This window comes from Elephas maximus, chromosome 6 (genome assembly GCF_024166365.1).
Source record: "Elephas maximus indicus isolate mEleMax1 chromosome 6, mEleMax1 primary haplotype, whole genome shotgun sequence".
In the NCBI taxonomy this organism is placed as follows: Eukaryota; Metazoa; Chordata; class Mammalia; order Proboscidea; family Elephantidae; genus Elephas; species Elephas maximus.
In genome coordinates this window covers 99,415,777-99,427,971 of record NC_064824.1, presented here as the reverse complement: position 1 = coordinate 99,427,971, position 12,195 = coordinate 99,415,777, and the positions used below count along the sequence as shown (strand labels likewise).

Here is a 12,195-nt window from a genome sequence, read left to right as displayed (position 1 = left end):
TTATCCTGTTGCCCTGAGAGACATTCTATTCTATGTATAATATCCTTTGTATAATATCTATTCTAGACTACAGTCTGGTAGGTATTAATCAATATTTTGATCATTCTGTTTATCATTCAAATAGAAAAAGTAAGAAAAAAGATTTTAATCTCATAAAATTTGGACAGATTCCCAGCTTTCTCTGAAATCACTAACAGATAGCATTGCCCTAATCAATATGCATCCAAAGCTTCTGCGTACCTACCACAACCTAGAAGCCTCAGGTAGAACAGCATTTGTTCAAAAGGTGAAGTTAAGGAGTGAGAAATTTAGGATGTGCTCTCACCTGCACAGGGTGAATCCTAGTTTGGATGCTTCCAACACCTTCCACGGTGGTGACAGCGGCTCCATACAGAAAGCAGATGGGCACCAGGCAGGCGGTGACAGAGAAGTGTCTTAGCATGAGAAACACAAGGAAAATCAAGGTGAGTAACACAGTGCTGCCTTGTGGGGAGACCAGGAACCAAGAAGGGCAGCAGAAAACCCATAGCAGCCTATCACTCAGCTGACAGGGTAGGGAGCTGAAGGAGGGGCAGGGAGGAAGACTCTAGAGTCGTCTCTGCTGACTCCATAATATCTATAAGAATTGGAGATCCCTAGGGTGAATCTGGCCATCCTGAACATTCGAAAAACTTTCCAAGCCCAGAACAGATGTACTTGGGAGCAATAGAAATGGACTCATGTCACTACGAGTGTGGTTGAACTTTTGCTGGTGCTGCTTATTGGGACATTGACCCCATAGCAGATAAAAGGCACACACTTATGTCTTTTACCCATATCTGTGTATTTATGGATTTTTTTGCTTGTTAATTTTAAGCTTTCTGGATAAGGTCACTCAATAGTGTTTTAGGCCATCTCTTGATTTCTAGGGCCAATAGATTTGGCAGAAGCACAAGTTTTGGAATCTGGCCCTTAAGTAAAGAATGAAAGCATGACCCAGGCCTGATCTACAGGGCCTTTTGGCCTAGCCCAGCAGTAGAAACAGCATGAACTTCAGAGCCACAAAACATGGGTTCAAGTCCTTGTCCTATGACTTGCTAGCTGTATGACCTTGAACAAGTTACTTCATGTCTTTGAACCTCAGTTTCCTCATCTGTAAAGTGAAGGATTGAGCTAAATTGAGGTTTCTTAATCTGGCGTGCATCAATGTGCTTTGGGAGGTCCATGATCTCCCTGAAACTGTATGCAAAGTGTAGTAGTTTATGTGCTTTCTGAGTAGATGGCTCTTAGTTTTATTAGATTTTCTGAGGGAGTCTAAGCTCTAGAGGAGGTGAGAATCACAGGCCTGGAAGGCTGTTGAAGATCTCTTTCAGCTATGAGACGAGAATACAAGCCTGGCAAAGAAACAGAGCCCCCTCTGGGCTTCCAGGCTTCCAGGCTTCCAGGAAGGATACCTTATCTTCTTGGACACGGGGTCATGCCCGGACACCATCACGGTGCATGCTCCGCGGCCTCCTCTTCCGCAGGCATACTTGGTTCCTGTGAGGCGCACTGGAAGAAGGGGCTGGTTAAGGAACAGATGCCCCGCTGTCTCCAGGGTGTCACTAACGAGGAAGATTTTCTTAGAGAGAAGAGAGGCAGGTCTAAGAAATCATTTACCTACCTCTAGGTCTCAGTAAAGGTCTCAGTAAAGGCCATGCCATACTTTATTAAATGCTGTGTGACACTGGGCATATTAACCTGTCCCTGGCTGTTTTCTCACTTGCAAAAGGGAAAAGCAATACCTATCTTACTTTCACAGGCTTATTATAAGCACCTTGTAAGATAACACATGTAAAAGCCCTTTGGAAAATCCAGTATCGTGAGGTTGCTGTTAGTTGCCACCAAGTGGATTCCAACTCCAGGTGACCGCATGTGTACAGAGTAGAACTGTGCTCCATAGGATTTTCAAGGCTGTGACTTCTTGAAAGCATATCTCCAGGCCTGTCTTCTGAGATGCCTCTTTCTCCCTGCCAACCTTGCAGCTAGTAATTGAGCACTTAATCATTTGTGCCATTCATGACTTCTTCTGGGTTCCAGTCATGTAATTGGAAGAAAGAAACTTTATGACTAGTTTTGTACAGTAATTTGTATTGTATTTGAAAGCAAATTAGTGAGTCTTTGGAGAAATTCCCATTCTTGTTTCAGATCCTACCTTGTATGTCTTGCTACTTCCGCTTCATCTGGGTCCTAATTCCAACTTTAGGCTCAGTCCACCTCCCTCTTTTTATCCATCCTTCTCTCTTTTTTTCTCCCTACTCAAGATCCATTCGGCACAGTTGATGGGATTGAGTGCAATTACCTGGCCTGGCCGAAAGACTTCAGAATCATGAGCTCTGTTGCTATTGCTTACTGCTTTTTTTAAACCACAGGGCTTGTCCATCTAAATTAAGAATCATAACCTCAAATGCTTATCAGAGTGGTTATGCAAATAAGTGGGGTGGGCTGAGGGTAACTGGAGCCCTCCTGCCCCATCTTAGATCAGAGAGTAAGGACAAGTCCTATTTAGCTCCAAGCAAGATTTTTGCTTCACAGGAATGTCTATCTTCCCATTTTTCACTAGGAGCTGGAAATCTAGATTTTTTAAATACGAAATTTCCTGATTTTTAAACACTGAAAATTAGTTAAAAAACCCATGTGGGCTTTTAAGCAAAACTTGGCCTGTGGCCAACTCCATCAATTTGTCATTTCTGTTGTTTATTTGACTTCTCTGAGAGATTCATTAGATTTGCCAGTTAAAACGTGTTTGCCTTATGTAGATCTGTATTTCAGAATATAAAATGGTGGGGAAGATCTCGTGCAAGAAAACAGATGTAGGGAAAAGAAATCTTTTCTATGACAAACACCCTCACGGAACCTGAAGAATTTGGCTTTGCTCAAGGGCAGGGCATGTGCAACACAACCCTCCATTACGTAACAACTCCAGTGGGGAGCGGGTCAGCCCTTAAGGAAGTACCTAGAGTTGAATAAAGAGCTTAGCTTATATTTCACTGCTATTAAATCAAGATATAAGAAACTTTGGGGAAACTTCATCCTCTCCAAAAGAGTCCAATTAACCTAATATCCTTAAAACCATTGTCAAAAACTCTTGGCCTAGGGAGCAAGGGCCAAGGGAACTGGCTGTTTTAAGAACAGAGGGGTTTGATTAGTTCCCATAATTGCAGCTGGTCTAAGCTTTTAAGCAAATATAGTCAAGGCCAAGACTTTGAAAAAAGGGTCCAGTTCTTTCTCAGGAAGGTCAGCAGAGTCACTTCTGGGTCTGCATTCCTCTCTATCACCTGTGTTGGAAACAGAAAAGAGATTATAATGGGGGTTTTATCAGTGATCCAGTGGAATGTCTGCTGTGACCTGTTTGATTCAGTGGTTTGGTGCAACATCAGGCCTGGTCCCACCTAGCCCTGTGCTTCTGTGCTCTACAGGCAAACAACTTTCACACACATTTACAGAGCAGGCTGCAATGCTCTTATTTGTGATTAGTGCTGGAAACCACTGCTGTGCAAAAAGATGCAGTTGTATTCTTCATATTTGCTCTATTATCCATCCTTGTGGAATCTTCGGACCCAGTCTCTTGGACTCTTGAAATATTTCAAATTTGGAAGGGATATGGATGTCAAGTGTGTGTGTGTGTGTGTGCGTGTGCACATGTGTGCTTGCTTGCAGTGCAGGGTCTTGGAGGGAGGAAAGCTGGGTAGGCAGAGTTTCTATTCTGGGACCTATGAGACATCTCTTATGGGAATACATTTAATAACACCTAGGGCCTTAAGACAGGTGGCAGAAAGGGAATGTGAGGGAGTTGCTGTCACCCTGGAAAGACCCCAGAACTGACCCGATGGTTAGCCACGATGCTCCAGCTCAAGACCCAGGGTACCTCTAGTGAGAGACTAGGATCCCTCCCTCCCTCACCTTGGAAAGAGGGGGTTAGCACTCAAAGGCCATGGAGGGGCCTTCTTTGTTGCCTTTTTCCCCATTTGCTTATTTTGGAATATTTCTTTTGACTTTGTCTTGGGGTGTCCTGCAAAAACCTCCAGCCATTCTGTTGTATCAGAACGAAAGAAGATACAACGGGCTGTTCATTTTAGGTTGGTCCTTTCTCTCCAGAAGAAAGACATGAACTTTTATACACCTCAAGAGTAAAAACTAATAGGATGGTTCTTCCAAGCTGAGACATTAAAATTCAACTGCTTTCTGGATCCCTACCGAAAAAAAACAAAACTAAACCCACTGCCATTGAGTTGATTCCAACTCATAGCGACCCTATAGAACAGAGTAGAACACCCTCATAGAGGTTCCAAGTCTGTATGTAATCTTTAAGAAAGCAGACTTCTTTCTCCCCAGAGTGGCTGGTGGTTCAAACTGCCAACCTTTGGGGCTTAATAGCTGAGTGCTTTAACCACTACACAACAGAGCTTCCTCTCTGCATCCTATGGTACCCTTAATCAATGAAAGACGAAGCTCTCTTCTGTCTGTCCTTACTTCTATCCCAGGCCTCTTAAAAATGTTTACTGAGAATGTGGCTGGATAATATTTTTTGAAATTTTGGCTGACTTCTGCCTCTACCACACACATCTGTATTTTCTCTAACCCCTAGAATTATGCCCTGATCTTGCTGCTGCTCTGTTCAGGGCTCATGACTCAAGAAGGGATATAGAAGTGGCTCCTTCCTCAAGAACGTAGAGGAAGGAGCCACTTCTAGACTTTGTCTCAAAAGCCTGGGCAGGTGGGGTAGGCAAGTAAGGACTCAGATCACAAATGGTAGCTTCAGAAGACTGTGTGGTGGTTGCTGGTCGTGGAGACTGGCTACGGGAGAGAGAGTTAGAAGGGAAGAGATAAGAGCGTAGAGGCTCTATGCTCTATTTCCTTTCTTGCACCAGGCCCTGGGGGTGTGGATGGGTATCACCAAACCCCAGTTAGGTTTGAAGGATCAGAGAACTGAGGGGCCTTGGAAGGAGCAGTAGAATGGCTCCCATGAAAGGCACATAGAGATTCATGGTTGGAAGGGCCTGGTAGAAGACACTGAGAGTTAACTGGTAGCTTGGATGGACTGACAGTGAAGGCTGCAGGGAGGATGGCTGTCACAGTGATGCCAGGGGAAAGTGACAATGGGAGAACCACTCCACCCCTTGTCACTAGAAGTCCCCTTGCAACCCAGCTGCAGCCCAGGGAAGAGGGGGACTCCAATGGACTGTGATTACATTTCAACCAACCTTGTAAAATGGGGACTTGACAGGAAAATTAAGTTGATATACAGGAAAACAAAGAAAGCTCCATTTCTCATCCACCTAAATTTGAGGATTGAGATATGTTACTAGATAAAGTACTTCTCTGGGATCAGGCCCAGTGCTTAGTGCCTTATGAGCATGCAGGGAGTCTTAATCAATGAAAGAAGAAGCCGTTTTAAAACCTTTACAATAGCTCTAGGAAGTCAGTTCTAAAGACGAGGACACTGAGGCTCAGAGAGGTGAACTAACTTGCATAAGGTTACACAGTAAAAGGAAGAACCTGATTGGAACCAAATCTGTCCCATACCGATCACCTGCAACTAACCCCAAAATTAATCCCCAAATATTTTACTGCCTCCCACATTCTCAGGAGCTGAGCCCTGGCTCAATGGGAGGAAGGCCAAATTAGGATGAGTTCCTGGAGCCTCTGGTTAACCAAAACCAGTTGCCTTTGAGTTAACTCCAGCTCATGGCCACCCCATGTGTGTCAGAGTAGAACTGTATTCTATAGGGTTCTCAGTGGCTGATTTTTCAGAAGCGGATTCCCAGGTCTTTCTTCTGAGGCACCCTTTTGGTTAGCAACTGAGTGAACGAACAGTTAACACCACCCAGGAGCTCCGGTCCCTGGCTATTTGCCCCTTAACAGGAGGGAGGCTCAGCCCAAATGGGCCAAGAGCTGCCCTCAAGCTAGTGGTTTCCTCCTGCCTCTACAAGCCATGGCAGTAACATCCAACACTTACCTTCCTCCCGTTCACAAAGAAAACCAACTCATTGGATCTCGTCGGGCAAGGCATTGCACCCATAAGTTTTGCCTTACAACTCTAGGTGGGAATGCTCTTTGGCACCAGCCTCTAAAATGAGCAGAAAAGATTTAGGTCCAAGAAACCGGAATCCTTCCTGGGCTAGAAGCAGGCAGCCTGAACCTCAGAGGGGAGGGCGGGAAGTCCCCTTTTAAATGGAGGGTGCCAGTGAGGACCAATCCTTGCCTCAGGCCTCCTCTGCCTCCCACCAATCCTGGCTTCAAAGGCAGCTCTGTACTCAACCCACATACCACACCTGTTCTTGCTTTTTTTGACATTTGAGGGCTTCAGTGCCCTGCTTCTTGAATATGCTAAACTCTTTCCTGTCCTAGGGCCTGGTGCATGTTACTCACCTGGACACAACTTCTCTTCTCCCACACTGTGCCATGATTGGTGCCTTCTTGTTACTTGGGTGTGAGCTCTTGCCTGATCACCCAGTCTAAAGCAGCACTCCCGTCACGATTCCCCTGCCCTACTTCATTTTTCCACACTGCTCATCACTGCCTACATGGATGCTGTTTACGTTGGTGTTGTTTGCTTTCTCCACTAGAATGTGAGCTCCACAAGGGCAGGGACATTACGTCCAATTCACCCCTGTACACCCAGAGCCGGGATGGTGCCTACCACAGAGTAAATGCCCAAAATGTGTTTGTTGAATGACTGAAGAAATTTTGCCCATGCCGATAACGATAACAACTGTGTCCCTGTCCTGCTGCAATGCCCTCCTTCACGCTTTATCCTCTGTCAAAATGCAGCTCCATACATGTTACCACATGGGTGAAACTTGAAAATGTTTTGCTGAGGGAAATAACTAGACACAAAGGGACAAATATTGTATGACCCCACTTAAATATCTAGAACACGCAACGGCAGAGACACAAAAGTTTATTAGTGGCTGCTAAGGGCTGAAGGGAGAGGGAATGGGGAGTTATTGCTTGAGGGGTACTGAGTTTACTCTTGGGGTGATAAAAAACTTTTGGAAATGGTAGTGGTAATGGTTGTACAACATGGTGAATGTAATGAATGTCTCTTAACTGTATAACTTAAAAATGGTGAAAATGGCAACACTTTCATTGTATATATTTTACCACAGTAATAGTAATAATAAAAGGCAATTTCAAACCTTCCTTTCTTTTCCTTTCTCTGAATTCTGAAAGCACCCGCACAACCAATTGCTTGTGTACTTTCCATTTAATGAACCAGGAACTAGGAAGCTAGTCGCCTAGTGGCTTATCTGTCACTAAGTAATTGGTTATCTTTGTGTCTTATTTTTCCACTTAGGTAATAAGCTCGTGGGAGGTTAGAATAGCTCATTGTATGCCCCACAATGTTCAGCACGGATGGCTACTTGTTCATTGCAGGGGTGAATAAATGCTTGATGGATTACCTGAAAAAGGAGACATTGGTCATTCGTTCATTCACTTTATTAATAGTTACTGAGTGTCTGTCTGCTTTGCACCAGGCATGATGCTAAGAGGTAGAGGTACAGTGGAAAACAAGGTCTACAAGCTCTCTGTCTCCCAAGAGTTTATAGTTTATCGAGGGAAAACATTTATCCTTGTGACAAGTACTACTAAGGAAAAGCAAAGAACAGAGAATTAGCCTTTTTTTTTGGGCACAAGGGTCAGAAAAGGCTGCCCTGAGGAAGAAGCTTTTAACCTGAAAGATGAGGAGGAGTTGATTCCTTGAGAGTTGGGTGCGGAGCGAGAGGCAGTCTGGGGAAGAGAGAAAGCAGCACGTGGAGACACAGCCTTCTACGGCTGCTTCCATTTAAGGGAACACCTACGCAGGGACCACAGTCTGTTCACCATCTCACTCTTCACTTTCAAAAAGGGTATCTAACCCATTACCCAAAAGGGTATCTAGTAAACATAAAAACCAGTAAACCTGTCGCTGTCAAGTCAGCTCTGACTCATGGCAACTCCATGTGTGTCAGAGTAGAACTGTGCTCCATAGGATTTTTAAGTGCTGATTTTGGGGAAGTAGATGGCCAGGTCTTTCTTCCAAGGTGCTTCAGGGTGGACTTGAACCGCCAACCTTTCAGTTAACAGCCAAGCATGTTACCTGTTTGCACCATGCAGCTACTCCAGCGAACCCAAAGCGCACACGATTTCCATCTACAGGAGCACAGACGCTGCCAATGACTGGGAGGAGCATGAATCATGGTGTTTCAGCATGCTCATAGGAATAAATCCTTCAGCACCAACATAAAAAAAAGCATTTAATGAGGAAGAACACTTTTAGAGTGCTAAAATCGGATTATGATATTAGATTTGGCAGATATAAAAGTACTTCGGATTAGGGAATCAAATACATTAATTGCTGGGAAACTGAAAACTGAACCTGGATTACCTTAGAGGAGTGTTTTTCAAACTTGTTTGAGATATGGAAACTTGTCTGAATGGAATCTTATGCAGTGTAAACAAATTCAACAAAATGGGCGTTGCCCTTGCAGGGGGGCCTAGGGACAGGGGGGCCTAGAGACAAATGCAAATCTTTAGGCTTCCCTTCCTTCAGAAACTTGCAGGGCAATGGGCAGCTCTGCTTGAAAACTGCTTGCTTCAGAGTGAACAAAAAGTTACCCACGGTATCAGGGTGGCCTGCAGTCTCTGCCAAGTTTTCCTGACTCTCAGATCATATGCGAGACAATGGAGAAAGCAACCACTGCCCTCCCACCTTTTTTTTCTTTAATAAAAAAGGAGGTCTAAATTTCTTCACTTTTAAATGGATTGTTCTAGTGGACAAGACAAACTCCACGTATATTGACCCAGGTACTCGTGATGCTTGTTATAAAAAAGGCTTTATGGTTTACGTCAGAGAAAGCCTGTTACCCAGTGAAAGAATTAATACAGGAAATAAACACTGCCCTCTGTTACAATCCAAATGAACCTTATTTCTGGAAAAAAAACAAAGAACAAAACCGGAACAAATATTGCTCGCTGATGTAAATGGAAAGGCATGAGGGTCACTGAGGTGCTGCTTTTTGCTTTGGGTTCTTCAAAACCCGAAGACAGAACACAGAATGCAGACCAATGTTGCTGTTGTTGGGTGCTGCTGAGTCAGTCCTGACTCATAGTGATCTCATGTGACAGGGTAGAACTGCTGCATAGGCTTTTCTAGGCTGTAATCTTTATGGAAGCAGATTGCCAGGTCTTCCTCCCGCAGAGTCAATGGGTGGGCTCAAACCATCTAATTTTAGTCTAGCAGCTGAGTGCTTAACCATTGCACCACCAGGGCTGCTTAGCAGACCAATTAAAAAAAAAAAACTCATTGCTGTCAAGTTGATTCTGACACATTGTGATCCTGTAGGACAGAATAGAACTGCCCCATAGGGTTTCCAAGGAGTGCCTGATGGATTTGAACTGCCGACCTTTTAGTTAGGAGCCATAGCTCTTAACCGCTATGCCACCAGGCTTTCCAAGCAGACCAGTAGTAGGGCACTTTTCAGGGCCCTTGAGAGCTTGGGCTGGTCCTTAAATGTCCACGTTCAAACCCATGGTTTTCAGCCTTCTTGACTGTGAGGTTTCTTCTCTCCTACTTCCAGCTCCAATCTCTCTGCCTCTGTTGAACCTGGCAGCTGCTGGGCATATGGGAAGCTGGGTGCCATGAGGGGGCCATGGGCTGGGGGAGTGCCCAAAGTTCAGCGCTCTGAAAACTGAATCTGGAGGAGAGCTTGCTCCTTTGGGGAGGTATAGAGGGAAAGTATGACATTGATGTGATGTTCAGGGTCTCCTAGAGAGGTCAAAGGTTGCAAATGGGTTGACAGAGCCACTTCCTGCCCTTGAGGCTGGGTGAGTATGAGGGGTCAGGAGAGACATAAGGCTGTAAGGCTTCCTTCAGTTGCCTTAACAGGGGCTTGGCAACCTTCCTGCTTCTACTCTGATAGCCCATGCAGGGTTCGACAGGATTACTTTACCTTCTGTAACCTGTGACTGGTGCCACTTAGAGTACTCTAATAACTAAGGTGGAGCCCAGTGAGCTGACAAATGGTTAAGAGCTTGGCTGCTAACCAAAAGATCAGCAGTTTGAATTCACCAGCGGCTCCTTGGAAACCCTATGGGGCAGTTCTACTCTGTCCTATAGGGTCACTATGAGTTGGCATCGACTCAATGGTAACGGGTTTTGGTATTGTGGGTCAAGGAGTTCCCAGGTAGCACAAAGAGTTAAATGCTTGATGCTAACTGGAAGGTTGAAGATTTGAGTCCACCCAAAGGTGCCTCGGAAGAAACACCTGTCAATCTACTGAAAAGTCAGCCATTGAAAATATTAGGGAGCATAATTCTGTTCTGACACACATGTGGTCTCCATGAGTAGGAATTGACTTGATGGCAACTGTAAAAAGATTGTGGGTTGAGCTGTGTCCTCCCCCTCCAAAATACGTTGAATTCCTAACCCCTGGTATCTGTGAATGTGACCTTATTTAAAAATAGGGTCTTTGCAAATGTGATCAAATTAAGATGAGGTCACACTGGAGGGAGATATGGAGGCAAACAGACTCACAAGAGGGAAGACTGTCATTGAAGACAGAGGCAGAGATTGGAATGCATCAGCTATAAGTCAAAGAATGCCAAGGATTGCTGACCACCAGAAGCTAGGAGAGAAGAAAGAAAGGCTCTTCCTAGAGTCTTCAGAGGGAGCATGGCCCTGCTGACTCCATAATTTCAAACTTCTGGCCTCCAGCACTGTTACAGAATAAATTTCTGTTGTTTTAAGCCATGCTGTTTGTGATACCTTGTTGCAGAAGCCGTAGGGAACTAACAGAGGGCCCAGTTGCCAGAGAGAGGAAGATCATTCAGAATCGAAAGAACATACACCCGGCAAAACAGAGCCGTTGGAGGAGTAAGAGGGCCCTGAAAAACACAAGATGGATCCTGTCTTTAAAGGACTCTGGGAAAGACCCAGACTACCTGACCGAGCAGTGACCTAGGCCAGGAAAAAACACACCAAACACCTGACTTCATGATAATATCTATTGACAGCCACTAACCAATACAAAAACAACCCCACTAATCATTGTTTAGAGTCCCCAGTGCGTAGGCCCTGCAAGTTAGCTTTAGATGATACAGCATTATCAACACCCAGCCTGCTCTACCTGGGTGACTCTTGGCCTTTCGCTGTCCATTGTGAGATTTCTGGTGCTGATCTTTGTATGTAAATTCCTTAATAAAGTCTTGTCTGATCAACCTGGCTTTTATGGAATCCAACCTGTGCCTCTTGGAGTCACTCCTGCCATTGATCCATTTGGTCCGGTGCAACAAGGAGACAACTGTCAATCTGAATAATCGTAAAAAAAAAGGACACCGAGGTTCAGCCCTTCCCTCCCCAAAAGACTTTCTGGAGGAAAAAAACTCAACCAACCAACAAAACTACCAACCAACCAAACAATTCAGGGAGATGAGGATGGTGAAGATGGTCATTGCTAAAACTCAAAACAAACAAACAAACAAACAAACCAAACTAGTTGAGGTCAAGTCAATTCTGACTCAAAGCGACCTGGTAAACAAATTGCAATAAATATACCAATATATCTAAGCAAGAAGCCCTGGTGGCACAGTGGTTAAGTGCATGGCTGCTAATCAAAAAGTCCATGGTTTGAGCTCATCAGCCACTCTGGGGGAGAAAGATGTGGCAGTCTGTTTCCGTAAAGATTACAGCCTTGGAAACACTAGGGGCAGTTCTGGTCTGTCCTGTAGGGTCCCTTTGAATTGGAATCGACTTGATGGCAATGAGTTTTTATAACTAAGCACAGAGCAAAACTATACAGAAGTTGAAATCATGAAGGGCAGAATAAGAGACTTGGAGACTAAACGCAGGAGATGTAGCACATAAATAATCGGACAGTCAAAGGAGAAAGAGGAGAATAAAGGTGAGAATAAAGTATCATTAATTACTGGAAGAATCTTTCTCTGAGCTGAAAGATTGGAAGTGCTCCTCAAATTCCAGGCTGGATTATCACCTGATCTTCGACAGAGCCTGAAGTCCATCAAATGGGGAAAAATAGGTCTTTTTTTTTTTTTGTACTTTAGATGAAGGTTTACAGAAGAAACTAGTTTCTCATTAAATAGTAAAAATTTTTTTATATATAAAAAAAAAATTGTTTTATGACTTTGGTTAACAACCCCACGACATGTCAATACTCTCCCTTCCAGACCTTGGAT

At 44.4% G+C, this 12,195-nt stretch overlaps 1 protein-coding gene across 1 annotated transcript in view; it reads right to left on the bottom strand.

Annotated features, from left to right (window-relative positions):
• LOC126078340 (aldehyde oxidase 2-like) overlaps positions 1 to 6,031 on the bottom strand; it is a 95,329-nt gene extending 89,298 nt beyond the window's left edge. Inside the window, 3 exon segments of the mRNA XM_049888832.1 lie at positions 326 to 434; positions 1,434 to 1,600; positions 5,978 to 6,031. Coding sequence (XP_049744789.1) covers positions 326 to 434; positions 1,434 to 1,600; positions 5,978 to 6,031 — 330 coding nt within the window.
• Positions 6,032 to 12,195: the final 6,164 nt, after the last annotated feature.